Genomic DNA, 22,500 nt, shown 5'->3' with positions numbered 1-22,500 from the left:
CACTCGAAGAAATGTATCCACATGGACAAACACAGACCCTTCCACACACACACACACACACACACACACACACACACACACACACACACACTCAATCACTCAAACAAATGCATCCACATGAACACACACAGACACACACTCATTCACGCGAACAAATGCATCCACATGAACACATACACACTGGCACACACACACACTCAGGGGTACAAATGCAAGCGCATCGACCTGAATACACACACACAAACACACACACTAAAATAACTTAAGAACATTCACATGAAAACACACTCACTCACATAACCCCCCCCAAACACACACACACACACACACACACACACACACACACACAACAAGCTTCACAACATATATATAGTTTTTTTATCTTTGTATGAGTTTGATTCCCCCAGAAATATGTTGGCAGGGTGCTGACAGAACACACACTGACACATGATGCCTTCTGCTGGGGGGGGGGGGGGGGGGGGGGGGGGGGGAATTGAAGGGTCGTGTGCAGACGGAGCATTTCACCCTGTCCCCCACCCCTTACCTATTGTGCTCCTTCGACGCATCTCTAACCTGTCACACACTGTCTCCACTCTGAGTCCCCCTCCCCCACTTTCCCCCCTCTCCCTCTCTCTCTCCCATTTCCATTTCCTTGCGATTCGCCGCATCTCCATAACCTGTCGACGATCTTCATCATTTTCCCATCATAATAACCATATTTTCTTCTCCCAACACCCCTCATCCTCCTCCTCTATCCTCCCCCTTCTCCTCCCCATTCTCCTCCTCTCACATTATTTTGCCAGCCACCACTTACAAAACAGAGATACGCAAAACCACACCATTTAACCCAAAGCCAATGACACGCCGTGGTGACTCATTTCATCCTTCGCTCTTTGATACCATTTGAAACATTTCGTAATGGTATGCTTGAGATCTTATCGTGTCCATTGCTTCTCCCCCATTCCTCTCCCGGCCACGCCCTTTCCTCTAATTATTCCTTTGGTGCCAATAAACTCTGACTGGCAGGCAAAATGAGCTGCACGCAATCATAAATGCTTTATGGCCCTGATTGTGTTTGTGGCGTGTAATGAAGCAATATGCCGTCCCATATTTTCACCGGTGAGAGGCAAAGCGACGAATGAAGGAATACAACAATGACATGGAGGAGAGAAGAGGAGAGGAGAGGAGAGGAAAGGAGTGGAGAGAAGAGGAGAGGAGAGGTGAGGAGAGGAGAGGAGAGGAGAGGAGAGGAGTGGAGAGGAGTGGAGAGCCGAGAAGAGGAGAGGAGAGGAGAGGAGAGGAGAGGAGTGGAGAGCAGAGAAGAGGAGAGGAGGGAAGAGGAGAGGAGAGGAGAGGAGAGGAGAGGAGAGGAGAGGAGAGAAGAGGAGAGGAGAGGAGAGGAGAGGAGTGGAGAGCAGAGGAGAGGGGAGGAAAGGAGATGGAATGAAAGGAGAGGGGAGAGGAGAGCAGAGGAGAGGAGAGGGGCGGAAAAGAGGAGGGATGGGAGGAGTCAAAAGAGATGGAGAAAAAAAACAATGAGAACTCAAACAGGGACAATGTAAATGGTGAGGAGGACCTCCTAGCAATGCGAGGGAGGGAGGTGAGGAAGAGGTAGGGGGAAGGTGACGGGAGAGGAGGCGACAGCACCTAGCCCAGGTGTCGCAGTGCCACATCAACCGAGCCGGAGGCAAAAGCCAGCTTGCTTTAGCATCGCAAAGGTGTCCGCCTTAAGCCGGTCATGCATGCTCCCATGCTAAATGGTCTCAAAGGGCTTACTATGGATGTGAACACGGGTGTGGCTATGTATATGTTAATGTGTGTGGCTATGTACGGCGTGCGCTAACGTGCGTGGATACATATGCGTTCACGGTTGCTTGTGTGTGTGTGTGTGTGTGTGTGTGTGTGTGTGTGTGTGTGTGTGTGTGTGTGTGTGTGTGTGGGTGTGTGTGTGTGTGTGTGCAGGGCGAGAGTGTCTGATCAGCGGATACGAATGGAATCGATTACTTAACCTCCTTGCAGAGGAGTGTGCGCGTACAAGCGCGCACGTGTGCGAGTGAGCGTGCGTGCGTGTGTGCGAGTGAGCGTGCGCGAGGGTTTGCGATAATTGGCCACTGCAGTGATCAACCGTTGCAGCTAATTCTGGGTCGGAGTGCATTAATATTGACAGACAGGCAATTAACACGGGATCATGGGCAGCATGCAGCTGGCTGGGACACTCTTGTAAATCAGTGCCATCTGAGGGATTGATTTATTCATTCATTTATTTATTCTTTTTTGGTCGCCCACCTGTGTGCCGGTAGAGTTGTGTGACCCCGCCACCAGCTGTGTCTGTCTGCTTGACAGCTCATGTAGGGGGAAAAAATAAAATGCACACAAAGACACACACACACACACACACACACACACACACACACACACAGAGCCTTCGGTGTCCCGTTATCTCATCCAGAGTGGATTTCCCCCTCAAACGATGAACAGAGAGCCAAGCACAGCACAATCAAGCGAGTGTTGGTAGGGGATGATTAAAATGGGTTGAGTTAGTTGCACCTCACGGCTATTTCCACTTTTACCACCGATTTTGTGTGTCCGATTCTTTTTTTTTTCTTAACAAACAAACATGCACCAACCCCCATCGCAAACAAGCCAAACTACCGACTAATGACTCATTGATAAGCACACACATGCGCCGGCAATATTTTAGCAATTTCCTTGTGTCTTGTTGGAGGTTAATTCATGTAGATACTCCCTTGATCCCCCATAAATCCCTCTTTCCATTCATTCCACTCTTTTCTCTGGGAGCGCCGTCGCGCAATAATCGATTTTGGCAGCGGATGGAGGTTTCTCAGAGCGCCCGACTCTTCACATGCGCTGGCAAACGGTTGCGACGTTGGCACACGTCTTGACTATCGGATTAAGGCCCCTGGTCTATTGGATTAAACACAGATTATCAAAACGGCTCTATGTTTTAAGAAAGACCGTTTTTCTACAGCCGCTTTATCCGTGGAAAGCCTATCTTTCATCCCTCGGAGGGGAACGCAACCGGAGGAAGCGGAGAGAGACACACTGTATCATTGTTGGGTGATTAGCATGGTGTTGATTGAGTGCTGAGACATACGGGTGACACAAGTGTCACGCGGCAGGACAGAGAGGTTTGGAATGCCAGCCTTCTCCTAATCTTGGATCCAGCGGTCCTAACATGTTGTGGCAGAACCTCTGGGGGGGTGAGACGGTACATAGCCTGGCCTGAAAAACAAACAGCTGTAAGGGGCGGATATCGCCTGGTTTCCTTATTGGGCAAGGCATTTTTGAAGGCGATTTTAAGGAGTGTACTTGTATGTACAGTCTACACAGTGGGGAATTCAAAACCTTGACATACAATTTTGCCAGTTTTTCAATTACGGCCTTAAAGATCCTCGCCTCCAGCAACCTGATTGCTGAAAACATGAAATGAAATGTTTGCTGAAAACATGAAATGTTTTCAGCATGAAAAAAACGTGAAATGTACCTTTCAATCATATTTGCGCTCCCATCAGACCTACGATATTAATAAAATAAAGTCTGATTTTTGAAACTATCCATCTCCGAGCACAGCAGTGGTCCCTCAGTCAGCTCCCAGGGTCCTGACTCCTGAACATCCCCACCCTCTACTTCATGACCCATGTGTATCCCTGCGGTCATGCCTTCCACCGACCTGACTTCCTGCAGTATCGTCTCGTCTTCATTCTGCTCTCTCTCGAACGCCCACTCCCCGACCCCCCAACCCCACCCATTCCACGGTCTCTCTCTCTCTCTCTCTCTCTCTCTCTCTCTCTCTCTCTCTCTCTCTCTCTCTCTCTCTCCCCCTCTCTCTCTTTCTCTCTGTCTCTCTCTCTCTCTCTCTCTCTCTCTCTCTCTCTCTCTCTCTCTCTCGTGCGGCCGTCTTCCAATGTACCGCGCTGAGTTATTCCTTGGCCCGGGATGGAAATGTTTAATGCTGCGTCGACATACCTCCTGATCCCCAGTCGTCCAGTCGAGAGGCGTGCACGTACCTGGGTGGGGCCGTTGTGTGTGTGAATGTGTGTGCGTGCGAGTGTGCGTGTGGTCATTGTTTCGGAGTGTGTATTGTGTGCGCGTGTGCTGGGGGTTGGGTCGGGAAGGAGCACGGGGGAACGCCTCACCTCTGGGAGGCAGATTAGAGAGGTGCGCCGGGGCCAGATCAAGACGTTGGGGGGGGAGGTTGGGGGATAAATCTTTCCTGACAGCTGGGTTGTGTTAACCTTCTGCAACCCCCCGAGGCATACACTGCGACTGGGGGGGTGGGTCAGCAGGGGCCACACTTGCTAGGGACCCACAAGGGTCAAACGCAGAGGGATGGAGAGGTTGAATGGAGGGGTGGGGGGGCAGAACAGGAGGGTTGGTCGTGGGGGTAAATAGATGGATGGTTGAAGGGAGGAATAGACGAGGAGCAAGCGGTCAAGGATGGGGTGTGTCGGGGAAACGAGGCAAGGTATGATTTAGGTTTGGATTCACCGTGTGAGCACCACAGAATGGTAAATCATGTCAAAAAGGGGTACGAGGACGGGGGATGGATGAGGAAGGGGGACCCCATTCATGGGGTCACAGAGGGGGTGGAGCCTATCAACATGGCTACAGGAAGGACAGACACCCTGCATGGGGTCCCTCAAAGGCTCAAGCTGCAAACCCGACGCACAGGATGTTTGACTGCCGTCAATAAGCCTAACCTGCAAATCTTTGGCGGTGAACCTCTAAAGATATGGGGGAACTGATATGGGCGAGTGCAGGAGAATGCAAAGAAATTCCCTAAACTCCACAAACCCAAGCAGAGGATCTATCCGAGGTTGGCTCTTTCGACAGAAGCCTAATTCTGTGGTTCTAACTTAAAAGACATCTCCTAATGCATTATGGAGATAAACTATACACACTTAAGCATCAAATCAAACAATCAAAACCCACTCATCCTTCAAAACAAAAAAACCTACCATCCAATTTCCCTAAAGATACGGTCGTAATTCCTAGCCTGCCCAAAACAATAAGAAGATGCTCCTCCATAAATAAATATTCTCCGAATCCCATTAATCAATATTCATTTTGCTGCGTGGCCCCGGGAGCTACTGGCGGTGACGGATCCCAGTAGCGGAGCAGCACTGGCCCCGCTGAGCGGCAACAACAACAGCCAACGACGCGGCCAAGCGCATTAGAGACGCTCAAATGCACATGTTCGACTACTGCTAAGAACCATGGGATTGCCGGGACCGTGGGGGCGTGTGTTGTGGCGGCTGGTGGCTGGGAGGGGTGGGGGTTTGTGAGTTGCACTCACAACACTAAACCCTCATTTATTCAAGGCAGGCGAGGTGCAGTAACGGGACGGAACGAGTGACGGATGGATGGAGGTGCAGCCAAGCACTAAAGGAATGAAAAAAAACCCGGAATAAAACAGGAGTAATATGGCGACAGAGTTAGAGTTAGAGGAGGACGCGAGAAGGGGGGCGGGCAGGGGGTTGAAGAAGATGGAGGGAGCGAGAGGCAGGGGAGACGAAGTGGGCTGCCTTCGCTCCAAGACAAGTCCAATGACATTTCCATTCTTCATTAGCCAGTCTCTTTATGGCGGGTATGTTTGCTGCCAGTCCCAGCGTAACCGCAGTCGGATCGTTTATCTCTTTAAAAGTTGTGCCAAGAAGGGAGGAGGGGAAGACGGAGGCAAAAGGGCTCAAGTGTCTTGCAAAGTTTCATGCAGAGGTACCCTGCTGAGCGGTGCATCGCGGTGCGCGGGACATACAGCGCTGAATGCGACGCCACAGGTTATTGTGAGGCGGAAAACAGCCAAACAGCATATGGAGATGTAACATTACATACATGCCGGTTGAGACGCTCTCGTTTCCACTTTCCGCGAGCTATATTATACGTCTGAGGGGAAGTCAATGCCGCTGAGCATTGCAAAGTATACAGCTCTTGTGCAAGAGATTAACGCCTTTGTGCTCGCTATACCAAACAATTTATTTAAATGGCTTGAAAGAGATCATAGAGAAAGAGAGCGCAATTAATAACCCCTTGTATCTTCAAAAGAAGGCCAATTGGAAGGCAAACGTCTGCTACAACAGGAATGGTTGCCATAGTAACCTATTGTGTGTACAAAACAGGGAGGGGGAATCAAATTCCCCCAGGCCTTAGCAGGGATATCCTGCAGGTGTATTTCTGTCTGACTTGACTGGTGGAGCAGCAGAGGTGTTTGCGGTGGTAGAACGCACATGTTTGCATGTGGGCAGACTGTGTCTCCCACTGGGACATTTGCATGAAGTACAAGAGGTGAAAAAAAAGAAAGAAAGATAATGAAAAGAAAGACAATTGTATCATTAGGTAATTCAATTAAATAAATGCCTGTGCACTGATAAATGGCATAAATGCCCCCCCCCCCCCCCCTCTCTCTCTCTCTAATTTTTCCATTTGCACCATTTACAGACCGTGTGGTCTATGTACTGCCAACAGGGATAAAGACAGTGCTGTGTTGTGTCGCTGTTTCTAATCGTGGCCCTGGACCCAAAACACAGGACAAAATTAAGTGACACTCCACAATGGAGGGATGAGAGAAGAAGGGAAGTTTGGAGAATTTACACACAGACTCGAAAAGAGGTTCTGTGCAAAAAAGGCTAAAATAAGACATGAATGGGAAAAAGAAATACGATTGAGGATATAATTAGAATTGGATCATCATAAAAAAGTGAAACGAAAGTCAGCGTGGGAGGGGTAGGACTGAATGATTTGTCTGCTTTAAAAGCTGTGCTCCAAGTACAGAGACGCACAGGCACACACTGACACACACACACACACACACACACACACACACACACAACCACACACTCACACACACACAACCACACACGCAGGCATAGCTCAAAGAGTCAAAGCAACATGGGAAACAAATGTAATAGTATCTACTGCTCCTTCAACAGTGCACAGCAACAACACTTGGGTTTGTTGGGTTGGTTGGGATGGCCATTCAGGTAGACAAAACATCCAGCAGAACAGCACATTTCTTTATTTGAATCCGGCTAGAACCTCTCCCCTGGCCCTGCTTAGATTCCACGGTGGATAAATGCTCCCGGAACAGAGATATTCCATTTACCAAAGCTGTGCGCACAGAGTCACGATCCGGGTTAACAAGTGTTAGCTCTCTCGGAACCAGCATCTGAGTTTCAGCGCGCAAAAGCAAACCCACACGATAAGCCCCCCCCCCCCCCCCCCAAACAGGTTGCAACTTCAAGCGCCCTGCACTGCCTTACTGCCCCCGGCCATTACTTACAACCAAGGATTGCTTATCATCTCAGGGCTGGATGCTAATTACATTGACTGACCCTTAAGAAACGAGGACTTAATTGCACATGTGTGCAGGTGCTTTGCGCTGAGACGTCCTATTGAACTTGCAGCACTACCACCTGTAGGCATCGCTGGTTTGGTGGTTAGCATTCAGGATATGACTTTGCCTGCGGCGGTTGCAGAATTAGCATCCCAGATAGCACTAATAAGGCCATTGGAATTCAGACGTGGAACAGCAGTCACAGTCCAAATTTAGGTCTCAGGTAGCATTAGCATGCGCAGGAAGTGCTGCCGGCGGGGTTGGGGAGGTGGCTAGGTAGGGGCGGGGGAGGGGATGGGTCGGGGCTAAGTGATCAACGGGGAGAACGCTAGCTTCTCGTGCAGGAACAGTGATGGGGGCTTCGTCACAGCAGTGTTGTAGGGGGGGATGACTTAAAAGAAAATAGAGTGAATAAGAAAATATATCAGAAATAACAGAAACAGGGGGTCCACAGTTGTCATTCCTTTGTTTTTGTAAACAGACACCCAGCTGAGATCAGATATTGTCAGGCAGTAGCTCACATTTGTGATACAGAAATGATGTTACAATAACAACACGACGACCATCTCTCACGGACACACACTAGACCCACTTCACACATGCTCCTCTCAGGTCCGTGGTAGTACCTGGGTGGTAAACAGCTTTGTTTGTGTGCGGATGTTTCAAGGTCCCCGTGATTAAAACGGCTCGAAAGCACTCCTGACACTCCATTACCCAGCATGCCCCGGGTGAGCCAGAATTGTACATATTGATTTCATGCCTCATTACACCTTGTGTCTAACGATGTTATTGTTCTTCCCTCGCGCTGCAGGACGCCACAACGCTGGGAGATGACCAGGTAGAGTTCTGGGCAGGGGCGGGCGGACAGCTAACAAATGAACACATTAGAAGCAGTTTCCTTGCCTGTTCGGGCACATCTGTAGTGTCACATGCTATAAAGTGCCGACCCATTTTATATTGGGTTGGGGGGGTTGCAGTATAGTCCAATGGTTCACTTCAAGTTGAAAAGTTCTGGGTTTGAGTCCCCATGTCCAGAGTATACCCGTGGGAATCCTGGAGAAAGGTGCTGAACTCTGACCGGCTCGTAGATGACATATATGTCAGAAGAATATCACTAATGCGATGGAGAAGTGTCTGCTCAAATGAGTAGGTAGATATATTATGTATGTAGACAGCAATTGAAGATTGTGACTCCTCATCGACTCTTCCTAGATTATAAACTCCTGACAAACTGACTCAGGCATTATATCTGCATGTCTGATGAACTTCCGTCGATTGCTAAGTCACCGTTGAGATGATTTTATTCTTTCTTCCTGTTATTGTAAAGCCCGGCAAATGAATCATCAGCATTGGTGGTGGGCTCCAACTCGATTAGCTTGCAAGACAGTCGTTGGCTCGAGATCTCTTAATCTGGAGCGAAGGACTTTCTCTTAGTACTCGCCTGCCAAAGCCCCATCTGAAGCGAAGCCTGCTTTCAGCTATTTTGGGGTTTGGCAAGTCCAATGACTGAAATGTCTACAAATCTTCACAACTTTGTGGTTGTCAGCTGTGACAGTGGGCAACGCCCCAACAAAAAATATCGCTCCGCATTTGGACTTTTGCAAGTTTAGCCACCAGTTCCGTAAATTACAAAAGACTAAGAAAACACTGAAAAGAAACAATAATGTGTATTATCTGGCCTCAGTTTCAGTTTTTCAAAAAGGCCTCAGGCACCAGGAAATCCAATAGCCACGTTTTTGGTACCTCGCAGAATCCAATCAACCGCTATTGCGGAGGTATACAGCGATGCAAATAATATCCAATTATAGACTTCTCAAATCATGCCTGTGTGTGTGTGTGTGCGTGCGCTTGTGTCTCGTATCCATCCACTTATTATCCACTTATTAAAATGAAAACTTTTAACGTTTAGCCGATAATTCCTAGCGAGGCGTTTTTTAGGTGTTTGTGTTTTCCTCGGGCGAACGCCTCGGCTGACTCAGCGGCTGATTCGACCGGGTGCTCTCTCTCAGGTCCTCGATGGCGCTGTGCGGCTGGGTGCTGTGAACGCTCGCTCTTCTCCCACTGATTGACCTTCAATCGGTAATTGGCGAGTCTGGCCGTTTGTTGCGCCCAGCGGAGGTACTGGTGGAAGGCAGCCAGGAATCACTTGTTCCCATTGTGTCACACACACACACACACACACACACACACACACACACACACACACACACAAACACACAGGCAGGTGCACACCTTTCTCCCCGCTCGGATAATTCTTGCTTCCCCTTCCTCGTATTAAACCTCATTATTTATCAAACCAGTAGGGCTGTTCTCCAGCTGCCAACCATTCCGTCCCGTTTACCCCTCACTTCCTTCCTATCTGTCACTCATTTTTCTCCCTGTTTCCTTCCCCTTTATTCTTTCGTTTTTTCCCTTCTCTCAATCCTATCGTTTCCCTTCATATTGCGACCACGTCTCTCTCTCCGTCGCTCTCTCGCCTGTCTCTCTGTATGCCCTAACGACCTCTCACCCCTTCATGTTTCATCACTCACACACTCGTACTCTCCCACTACTTCTCTCTCTCTCTCTCTCTCTCTCTCTCTCTCTCTCTCTCTCTCAGCTGTGGTGCATGCTGCCTGTCAGCTGCCTGCTGGACGGTGACAGAGTTGAGTTGTGGGGCGGGGGGGTTGGAGGGGCTCGCTGGGTGATGTTGACAACATGGAACACTGCAGCACCGCTGGCAGACACCTACTAAAGTTCACACACGCATACACACACACAAATATCATCGCGCACACACAAACACACGCAAATATTTTCACACACACACACACACACAAACGCATATGCTAATCTCATGAACACATCACACACAAAAATTGCATCACGCACACAAACATGTTGACGACATTGAACACTTTCAAACATAGACGCGCATGCACGCACACAGACACCCGACAAGTAATGCACACTCAAATGTGCACACACACAAATAATATTCAACGACAGTTGAATAGCACGCCAAACACCCCCTCCCCCCCACAGAGCAGAAGCCTCCATAGTGCACGGCAGCCCGGGGCCGGCTTCTAATAATTCCTCCCCAGCCCGGGTTCCTGTGAGCCCCGGAGAGACGGCCCAACTCCCCCTCCTCTTCCCGCCTCCTATCTGCCACGGACGCTCTGGTGGTGAGGAAAATGGCAGCGCGAAAGAGGCTATTACCCGGACACACTACCTAATCAAGCTAGCGTGAAAGCCACTCCGAGTGTCCCCTATACTCTTCCTGCTTTCAGCCATCTTGCAGGGAGGGGTGGGGCGGCTTAACACACCCGACGCTGGCAGGGCGGAGTGGGGTAGGAGTGGTACATTCTACAGGACAGGAGGTACAGTAGTGCTTCCCAGTGAAGTGCTGACAAGGAGCCTTCTGCCTTTGAAGGAAGACAGTTTTGGGACCGGCCATTCTTTTAATGGGATGTCCTTTTCTGTGGGTGCGCGTGTGGGTGCGTGTGCACGTGTTTTAGAGCTCTCAAAACAAAATAAAAAAAAACGAAATGGCAGCCCACTCCAGGATTACATTGTTCTTACTGCACACACACACACACACACACACAGAAACCATGCATGTACACACACATCCACAGTGGATGGAAATCACTGTGGACCCCCCCCCCCCCGCCCCCCACTCGCCCAGTAAGAGCAGGAACTGAAGGACGTAGAGGACACGTTGCCCCGACAGGAAGCAGAACAAGAAAAAGAACAAAAACAAGAAGACAAAACAACATGGCTCCCAATCCCATCTCCACATCGGGGAAAAAACAACACCAAAATAGAAGGCCTGGCCAGGGGTGCCACACAAGAGAAGAACAGCACGTATGTTCCGTGAATATCTGCTGATTCAGAGACAGGACAAACGGTGAGGCAGGAAGGTGTAGCTTGAGAGTCAGCGGCAGCCAGAGCGGAAGAGGACTCGACACTCGACGCAGACCCCCTGCAAGGTCGCGCAGACCCCCTGCAAGGTCGCGCAGACCCCCGCCCGGCCCCGCCATGAGAACGCCGCGACCGGAGTCCTTCATTTCTTTGTTGTTGTTCTCCTTATGTTAGCTGGTGTTATCTTCTGTCATGGTCATCTTCCTCCCTGTTGTTATTTTGTCCCTTTCGGTCACACTTACCGCCACGACTGATAATCACGTGTACGACACACAAAGGCTTGCCACACTGTCGACTGGCGATTGCGACGAATAATAATGAGTTTAACTATGAGGGTGTTTGTGTTGACATTAAGCATGCCAAAGGTGCAAATTCAATTCAGCGTGTGTCTCTGATGCATGCGGAGAGTCAGAGTTTCAAAGGTTTAGGTGCAGCACGGTTAAAAGCCGCCATGATGTACGTTTGTGTGTGGGCATGTGTGCGTGCGAGCAAGAGCGAGATAAAGTCTGTGTGTGTGTGTGTGTGTGTGTGTTTGTGTGTCACTCATGGATACACATGTGTCCATGGGTGACGCGGGTCCGCCCGGGGTGGCCTTTCACACCTGACTCTCTTTTGAAGAACGGAGGCGGGCGCCCAGTGGGACATGTCATCCGATGCTCGAATCAAACGGAACGGACACACACGCGTATGTGTCTGTGTGTGTACCACCAGATTGATCTGACGCATGTTCGCTCAGCCCCCGATGCCCGCTCCCCCCCATGTTCACAGCCACCCATCAATTATCATAAAAAATATTCAGCGCCACCCGATGACAATATGTACGGCGCCAAGCGAACGTGGTACTCGACACTGGTGGGCTTCCAGGTGGGCGGCAGAAGGGGAGTTCTCGGTGCATTTCAAAGGCCAACCGAGCGCCATGTGAAAATCCCCCTGATGAAGGAAGCCAGGAGCAGAGGCACACCGCCGCCTAGAGAGGAGAATATATTAGCCTTTCTTAGTGCTGAGAGAAGAAGGGGAACGACAAAGAACCAAGTGAGTCTCGGCGGGTTTTCCTTCTTTTTTTGATTCACAATGAAATCCCCCCCCATTCGTCAGATGTGAACCTTTTGGTTAGTGAAACGGTCGCGGGGTCAACTCGCAGTACCTCTGAAGCATATGATGACGGAGGGAGAAGCAGGTGGTGGCACCGGGAGTGGAGGAAATGGAGAAGGATGGAGGATCTCGCGATTCTGAAGTGGAAGATTTGAACGTGTGTGTGTCTGTCTCTGTATGTGTGTCTCTCTCCCTGTGTGTGTGTGTGTGTGTGTGTGTGTGTGTGTGTGTGTGTGTGTGTGTGTTTGACTTTGATGATAGTGGTAGGGAGACAAAATGAGAGTTGATCACGGTGATGATATCTAAAATGGTGTACAACATAAATTTGACGAGGATATTTCTGGCAAATAACATCTAAAACACGTTTATTGAACCGTCAATTCACTACACAAAGCAAGAATATAAAATAAACTGGTTAAAAACGAATAGGAGAAAGCATTGACTCATACTTATCTCCCTCCCCATTCAAATGGAAATGTCAAGCAATACCTGACCACCCAGATAATGCTTCCTTTACAAAACCAAAACCCTGCACCACAAATAAACTGCACCACCACCATCAGCGAGCGATGACCTCACCAGCGGGATTACGTAACCCACTTCTAAACAGGGTGGAGAGCGTCACGTGACTTAATCCTTCACAGCAATTATGACATAGCCGCTGGCTCCACCAAATGACTTGCCGTCTGATAGTGGAGCTCATTTGTTTCCCACACCATTACTTTACAGCCTTGAAGAATCGTAAAAAGATTAGCGATTTGTCTCTGTTAAATGTCCTATGTGCTTGAAAAAAAAGGCCAACAAAAAAACATACCAGCCATTAAACCCCCAATATAAATGTATCTATGCATGTATATGTGCATGGATGAAATATGACACCGGGCCCCTGTAGAGATTGCCTGAAGACAAATTGATCTTTATAGTTGATAGCAGTGGACTCTCTGGAAAGAGACGGAAGAACCCTAAGACAGTACATCCACCTGATCCCTTTGTAAAAATGGGGGACAGCGCGTGTAGTGCTGCGATCTGGGAGACGCGAATGAAACTCTGTTGCACCGGTGCGTGCGAATTGGACATCAGTATGAGTACCTCCAAACAGGACGTCTGACCTTGGACAAAAAAGGGGGCGGGCCGTAGTTTACACAGATGCAAAATACAAATGAGTCTCCAAAATCGTCTAACAATAGGTGTCAATGCCAGACGCTACTGCACCTGTTCACCATTGACACAAATCTGTGAAGATGTTATCAGTACAGATTTGATGGGTTGTCTGCCTCACAACGACTCCTCTGACAAAAATGTAGCACGAAAGGACCCAGACGTTGAGTAAGATTTCGCTCACAATAAACTTGGTATGATTTCACCTCGACTTTAGGACATGTTTTTGAGAAGCAAATCATCTGTAGTAGACGGCACAGTCTAGCCTAGCAAGATACCAGGATTTTTTAGGGCAACTCTGGGAACATTTTGTCTGATGTCAACGTTTTTCTGCAGGCAGGTTAAGGCGTGATGCAACATGGTGCAAAATGCCCTGCACACTCAAACAGATACCGCGGTTTCGGTGCAGGGATCAAGCAGCAACCAGGACTGTTTAATCTAAAAGTGCACAGGATCTAACCCATGGCTACACAGTCCAAGGCTTGGAAGGTTGTCTTTGATACAAAAAAAAAAACATACTTCAGTTGCCAGATTATGGTGCAGTACATATTTCCCCCTGCTTTTAGCCTGTCATTCATCCCAGGGTGCAGGTGCAACATTGATGTCGAATTCACCGCTTATACCCGACCACTGCCAGTACACTAGCCGGAGTATGGGTGGCACAGGAAAGGAAACCTAGAGAATTTTGTGCTGTAAAAAGCTGCTTGGGGTAATTCCCTCTACACAATGCGTAATGCATGCAATGCTGTGTGTATTTTTGTCTGTGTTTGTGTGTGTGTGTGTGTGTGTGTGTGTGTGTGTGTGTGTGTGTGTGTGTGTGTGTGTGTGTGTGTGTGTGTGTGTGTGTGTAGGTCTTTTCAAAGCAGGCCCTTGGGTCAACTATTGATATGAGACCACATTATCCTACCTGGGGATAAAAATGATACTGGGAAATTATTTCGCTGATAACGACGTATTACAACATATTACCTTGTTACTCCCCTCAAACCACTGAGCCACACACACACACACACACACACACACACACACACACACACACAAAGATACACATACACATCTATACACACAGACTAACACACCCCCACACACACACACACACACACACACTCACATGGGAACACAGATATACACACTGACACACAAAGACTATCACACACACACACACACACACACACACACACACACACACACACACACACAACAGAGCAGACAGATGGTCCCTTCTAAATGAGAGCTAAATCGTGTGAGTATCGCTGTGGGGGGTGAAGAAAGGTGTGTGCTAGACATGTTGATGCGGTGAGCACAGGCAAGGACCCAAGCACACACGCACACACACCCACTGCAGATGTGAGATATAAGGTGCTTGATCTATCTATCTATCTATCTATCTATCTATCTATCTATCTATCTATCTATCTATCTATCTATCTATCTATCTATCTATCTATATCAAGCACATTGCATAGGCAGACTTCAAAAGTTCCTCTTTAGAGTTGACTCTCATAGCAACCAACAAAGACACACACACACACACACACACACACACACACACACACAAACACAAAACCAAACAGACATGTATTGTTAACAAACAGAATCTGTCCCCACCCACCAAGCCCTGATCTAAAATTAGATCAGTCAGGAGTATGTTCCAGATTTCAGATCTGCTGATACAACAGAGCCGGCCCACATAACTCCCAACACTTCTTACTTTTACTCTGCAACAACAATACAATCATCCAGTTTCATCCTGTCTTGTTATACTTCATGACTATAACAAAAATGCTTCCATGTGTGAGTGTGTGTTCCTGTGTGTGTATGTTTCTCTGTGTGTGTGTGTGTGTGTGTGTGTGTGTGTGTGTGTGTGTGTGTGTGTGTGTGTGTGTGTGTGTGTGTGTGTGTTTGTGTGCGCCTACTGGCAAATATATTATTTGGCTACTTATGTTTTTGCACAGGAATTATGTAAATGTTTTATTCATGAAAGACTGGTGTACAGCAGGCAGGCTTGCTGATACATCATGGATAGTTACGACACACACGCAATACAAAATATATGCAACCAGATACAGAAAAGCAATGTCAATGACTACGGCTACGAGAGTGGGAAATGACCTGGGGGTTTGGCTTAATGAGAATGGAGGGGTAGGCATGAGCTGTATGTGATACTATTAATTTACAGAACCAAAGAAAAACAGTTAAGTGTCTCCCTCAAGTGTAGCTTTACAGTATGACAAACTTCACTATGTATAAGACTCTAAATTATATATTACGTTGAAGTAAATCAGGCCGTATAGCAGTGCAGTATCCCAATCTCACACTATAGTATATGCCAATTCCTTTAGTAGCCATTTTTGCCATCTTTGATCAATTCCCAAGCAAATAACGGATACATAAATTTCCTTTTTACAAATAATAGGTGCAACATTGCATAAATATGTGTTCTTATATACAAAGTTTGAGGTGATTTATATCATTATATTTTAGGCTGTTTATATATTCAGGGAACATAAAGTATAATGGATTCCCTGTGTCAAGATGTTGCATCTGCTTATCTTATGGTTCAGCTTTTGTGAAATATCCTAAGTGTGCCACAGGCAGATTGCAGAGAGGAAAATAATGAAGAGACCAACTGTGACACATGCATAAGTGGGAGAGGGGAAGTATGGGATGAATACTAAAGGTTTTCAGACTAATGGAGTTCTTAGGAGGCTTTTAATTTGAAACGCTCTACACCTCAAGCAGAGAAAACATCATTCTAGTTTGTCTCTTGTGCTTTTAGATTTCCAATTATTGCAGTATTGGTCTTTGAGTGGCATCAATTATTGCAGAGTAAATTTCCATCATAATTAACGTATTTTTTTAGACTTAACAAAGACATTATTGCATGGCTTCCCAACTAAATTGTAATTCCACAAATGCTGAAGAAAATGTACGATTTTCTTTTATTGTATTTTCATTAAAAAAACAAGGATAATATTTGTCGTGTAACTGATGATGAGGTTTACTTAATCAATAATATAAATAACTTCCAAAGTTTCAGTTAAAAATACATTTTTAACAAAAATGCTATGGCAGTTAAAGTTGTTCATGTTTTTTTGTTTAAAACATGAGAATATGTCCTATATGATCCTTAACATTGTAATAGATCCCGTCATTTAGAGAAAACAGGAGTACAATTCTATGATTTTAACAGTCTCCGAAAACCGGCTTATGAACGCTCCACTCTGCTCCGAAAACAGGTGGCGTTCCCCTTGGGAAGTCGAAGCGCCTTTTCCTGAGGCACCCCGACCTCACAACCGAGAGACACCGGTAGCGAGTGGTTTGAGGACGTGTGGATCGTCTGTGCAGCGGTTGACGTCGGCATCCAACAAGGGGATTAGCTTCTCCGACGCTTATAGCATTACGCCACGGTGTGCAAGGCATTTCATATACGCAACATTGCTCATTATAGCGCTCATACACAATGACGGTATTAAAAATGAATCACAAAGTTGGCGTGGTTTGGTTGTAACCATGGGGATAACACAACCCCCCTCCTCTTTGTAGAACTCTCAAACTCAGAGAGTCCAATGAGTGGAGGTACAGAAAGATGGAGGTTTTATACCCCAGAAAACTTAAAGTAGTTAAACAAACATGTAAACGGGGAACCCAACATAAAATATACGGATTAAATATTCTGGCGACAGTCTGAATTTATAGAGTTCCAATGTATGTGATCTTCAACACTGGCTCAGCTGACTCCTCCAACATTTACCATGTAAGATAATGAATCAAATGTTTAAAGTGTAGGTCCTACGCATTAAACATTTGATTGATCGTTTTACATAGTAAATCAACTCCATAGCCGTTCGGTCCCACATAGATACAGTTAGAAAAGAGGTTCCATTTAATATCTGAAAGTGTCAAAATCTATGATTAAATTGATGACAGCCCCATGAACTTCCAAGTGTGATTGAAAATGTGAAACATAAAAAGCGTTCTGGAGATACTTTACAGTTCACCTCCACTCTTACATGCTTTCTATGCACACACACACACACACACACACACACACACACACACACACACACACACACAGGCCCAGATGCACTGGGAAGATCCTCTCCTCTCTTTACAGGGAGATGAGTAACCTTAGGTCAAGCAGGGATATACAACGATTTAAAAAAATAAACATCGTTTTGAACACTCTTTACATTTTTGTAAAACACTAGGAAGACCCATTTCACAGCGTGAGTAGTAATCCAATGATCTGAAGATATCGCCATAGCTATCTCTTTATTTGAACGGATACACAAAGCAAGCAAATGTGTAGATTACTTCATGAATTTTCCAATGGCCATTGTGCTATTCTATTAATGTACAACACATATTTACATACAGTACACATCCCTATCCCCTTCCGTCTTTCTTCAATCGCCCTTATCTCATTTCCCTTATCTCTCCCTCTTGTTCCAAATAGTGGATGCCAATTCTCTCTCTCTCTCTCTCTCTCTCTCTCTCTCTCTCTCTCTCATCCTGATGACCTTGTCTTTCCCTCCCCTCCAGCCACGCCATGGGGCTACTACAACACCTCTCACCCCACTCCCCCACCCTTCACCCTTCACCCTTCACCCCCATCCCCTCATCCACCCAACCCCCTGCCGAGCGCCTCACCTCCAACCTATTTTTACAGGACTTTTTCAATCACGTCTTCTCGGCTACAGTGTGGTCCCCAGATGACCCTCCCCCCCACCTCTCCCCCTATAATCTCCCATTGTTTCCATCCATTATGCATTCCTCCCCCGCCGGCTCCCCCCCCCCCCCCGACCCACATTACTCTCTGTCCTCTCTTGAATACTCTGAAAGCTGTGTGCGGCGTGCCCCTAATAACGGACGCTTCCCCTGCTTTCAGAAGCCCCCCCACCCGGCAGGCCAGGCCAGAGAGCCTTGGTCTCTGGCCTGGGCTGGCTGCTCCCCATAACAAGAGGAAGAGGAGACACACTGTCGTGAAAGGATGGAATAAAACGAGCTGCAAAGAGTACGCGCATGCAAGCACACACAAACACACACGCACACACACCATAGGCCCATACTCGGTTAAGTGCACACATACTAGACATACGTGCCCACGCACACACATAAACGCACACAGGTATGCACACACAGACACACACACACACACACACACACACACACACACACAGACAGACACACACAAGTATGTGCAAACACACACACCCAAAAGTGTGCGCACACACGCACACACACACACACTTCCATCCAGAGACCCCCTGGGAGAGGGAGGTGGGAGGAGTGCCCTACCTGCTCCTTGACAGATGCGAGGATGGAGGAGGTGGTCTCCGTCTCTGACCCGTCCCCGTTGGAGGTGGGCATCACCGGGGCGACCATGGCCCCCTTCTCCTGCTCTGCGGGTTGCTCCGGCACCGGCATCGCTCCTGTTCACACACACACACACACACACACACGCACACACACACACACACACACACACACACACACACAAACACACACAGACACAGAGTCAGATCCACACACATACACAGACACACGCAATCGCAAGCACAAAAAAAAAATGAAGGTTATTCAGTTAATTCCCTTCAGCATGAATGGCAAAATAACAAATTATTGATAGAAGGAGGCAATTAATCCATCGGGTGATAGATGGACGCACGGGCGGCCCGACACACAGAGACAGAGAGACAAACAGACAAGAACAAAAATTACAATCATCAATCAGAGTTGTGAGTAGTGCTACATTTCCACAGCCCATTTGCTTCACTTCAAATGCCACATATTGGATGAATTGCCGCATAATCAAGCAACAGGGCAAAGAAAAGACTAGACTACAATGGGAACACAGCCCTGTTTAGTAATGCTATTAGGAAGCAGACGAGTCACACACACACACACACACACAAGTCTTTTAGCGGGTTGTAACCTACTTCTTCTGCCATGTATCAGTATTACACTGCTTCTGTGTATTTTAGAATGAGGTTACAGTGAACAAATATCCAAGCACTCACAATAAACTCCTGATACAGCCTCACATGGCTAATGGACTCTCTCTCTCCATCACTCTGTCTACCTCTCTCTCTCCCCCTCTGTGTCAAACTGAAGTCATTTAAAAGAGATAATAAGAATGCAATTTTGTATTAAAAAAAAGAAAAAACGCTCTACAGCACATTAAAATTACCTGGCTGCGATTTATAATATTAATATGTCACGTTTAACGTTCCGCAGACTTTAATATTGTTTCTCTGTACATATCTAGGTCACTTAAATCCCTGTAATTTATAACGGGTCTTTTCTTAATATTTCCTACCCACCGTTTGCCCTGTGACTCCCTAACAAGGGCGGGTCCATTAAACACACGCTGTTCCCTTCTTTTCTCCCCACATCCAGTCAGCCCGTCAGTGTGAGAGGCAAATCACAGCGTGCGAGACAAAGCGGGGGCCATTCAAAACAATCATTAGCGAGCGCTTGAGAATGTTATTCACAATGCTAAACGTGTGTTTGTTTATTCACCGGAGGACGATAAACCACAAAATAACAAACGCTGGTTTTATGATGTGTGAACTCGGCAGCAGAGAAGAGTGAGAGTGAGAGAAAGACAGAGACAGAGACAGAGACAGGGAGAGAGACAGAGAGAGAGACAGAGAGAGAGCTATCTTTAATTCACCCCTATCATAACCTTAACCTCATATCTAATGTCACTTATTCACACTAATAATTTGTATTCTAGTTTGTACCAAATTGTATCTTTGATGATTTTATTTTGTTCTAATTATTATATAATTATTATCGTCTTGCATCTCATGTTTGTATTTCTTTTACTTTTTGAACTTTGGCAATGTTAATGTATGATTTCCATGCCAATACATCAAACGCCTTTTAGCCTTGAGAGAGAGAGAGAGAGAGAAGAAAAGAGAGATAGAGATAGAGACAGAGACAGAGACAGAGAAAAAGAGAGACAGAGACAGAGATAGAGGCAGACCGAAAGGCGAAGACGGAGACGGCGAGAAACAGAGCGAAAGAAAAAGCGAGAGACAGAGAGACATTTAGAAAAAGAGAGATAAAGGTTTCATGCGCTTACGGGGGCCAGGGTGGAGACCACGGGGACCGGGGCTCCTGTCGATACGACAGCCTCAACTTCAGCCGAGGACTAAATAATGAACTCCTGGGGAGTGGGAATGGATAATCAACTCCCCTCCTTCCCCCCCCGTTGGCAATCCCTCGCCTCACCCGTCGCACAAATCCAATCCTTGACGTGAACTTTATGTGAAAGCCAAAAAGAATGTTGCGCTGACCTTGGCAAACAAACAAATGGTGTATGAGAGGAGGAGGAGGAGAGGAGAACCACCATTATAGCCCCGGCCACAGCTGACCACCAAGACCAACCAGGAAATTTCTGCCGTTATATAGTGCAAATGAAACAGTGAACTGGGGGGGGGGGGGGGGAGTGACTACACTCAGTCACTTTCAGGGAAGAATCCGAACTAAGTACGGTTTGAACACTGGCAGTGTGTCAGCTATAAACCCAGCGCAGAGACAAGCATTGGGAGGGAGCGGGGAGTGACTAACAGCAGGAGTCTCTGACAGACTTTGCCAATTTCTGCTGCTTTATAAAAAGCCACAGCCAGCAGAAATGTCCCTCCGTTCCCGCCCCCCCCCCCCCCCTCTCCGGAAGGAAGCCAGACATTTTGGGTCGATGGAGGATTGACGCAGAATCAGGATGTCTGCGCTCGCGTCCGGATGAAACCGACCACCAGCCAGCCAGAAGCGGTCTAGACAGGGGAGGCGATGGGTGGGTGGAGGGGAAGGGAGATGGGGGTGGTGTCTGTAAAAATAAAAGGATGCTGCCGAGGTGGGCGGGGGGGGCGGCAGACGGGGGTGTTTTTGGGTTTGTTTTTCACTTTCACAGACGAAAACACCACCTCGATGTCTGCCCTCTCCCCTCCTGAGTGGGAATGAGTCAGAGCAGAGTTGGCTCCCCTAACTGCCACGGAGCTCGCTAACCCAGACCGTATTACAGGAGCTGGCTGGCGGCCATGTTGCTACACGGGCAGGGGGGGGGGGGGGGTGGGGTGGAGATGAAGCAGACTTCGGCTAACTTGTCCAGCCTATGTCAGCACAGCACTGCGTAAACCCATGTAAGTAGGAAGAAGGAACGCTTATAGAGGAGAAGATGAAGCTCCGACGATTACATTTAATATAAACTATTATGACACTGATTTGATTGTGGTTGTTCAATCACACATCTCAGAGCCATGGGAATATATATAGGAGTTGATGAGATAAATCAACTGGGGTCTGTATATATATATATATATATATATACGAAAACATGACCCATATAATATTAGAAAAAAACATTGTTTCTAAGAACTCGTGAAAGCCATTGCGGTCAATGTAATGTAAATTAGCTTGTTTCTAGGGGCAACAAAACGTCAGTAGGTATTGCAATCTGACTAAAAAAGGCCTCACTTGAATCCAAAAACCACCACAACGTTTTCAGCATTGAGCCTCACACCGCTATAAAAGCGTATGCTGTTGTGTTGTTTTTGTTTGAGGGAGAAAACAAATACTGTGCAGTTACAGTTTGAAATGCCCTATCGACAAACTTACTAAGGCGGACACGTTGCAGCATTAAAACATCCTTTGGTGATTCCCTTTCCCCGATATGCTGTTGACTACACTACCGCCGGCCTGCTGTGTTACAAAGCCACGCGTCCCAATACCCCGATACAATGGAGCAGGAACACAAGTTCAGAGAGGAGAGGATCAGAGGGATGCATTAAATGGTGGCACATTATTCTGTCTGATGGCTTATTTCATTGTGAGAAAGAGAGAGAGAGAGAGAGAGAGAGAGAGAGAGAGAGCATAGTTCATGATCGCAGAAGCAATGAACCTGCTTCATAGAGAATAGTTTCATATTCAATTTGAACTGAAGAAAGAGATGAGAATATTGAAGAGGAGAAGAAAAGCGCCTTCCAAGT

General features: G+C 47.3%; 1 protein-coding gene across 1 annotated transcript in view; it reads right to left on the bottom strand.

Annotated features, from left to right (window-relative positions):
* The window catches only part of ctnnd2a (catenin (cadherin-associated protein), delta 2a), a gene marked incomplete at both ends in the record, with an annotated part of 202,027 nt that extends 183,093 nt beyond the window's left edge, over window positions 1–18,934 (bottom strand). Inside the window, one exon of the mRNA XM_079754879.1 lies at window positions 18,806–18,934. Within this exon, the coding sequence (XP_079611005.1) occupies window positions 18,806–18,934 (129 nt within the window). The remainder of the gene's footprint in view (window positions 1–18,805) is intronic.
* Window positions 18,935–22,500: the final 3,566 nt, after the last annotated feature.

Source organism: Pollachius pollachius (genome assembly GCF_949987615.1).
Source record: "Pollachius pollachius genome assembly, chromosome: 17".
Classification (NCBI taxonomy): Eukaryota; Metazoa; Chordata; class Actinopteri; order Gadiformes; family Gadidae; genus Pollachius; species Pollachius pollachius.
The sequence above is the reverse complement of the archived record's forward strand: the minus strand, read 5'-3'. Positions and strand labels throughout refer to the sequence as shown.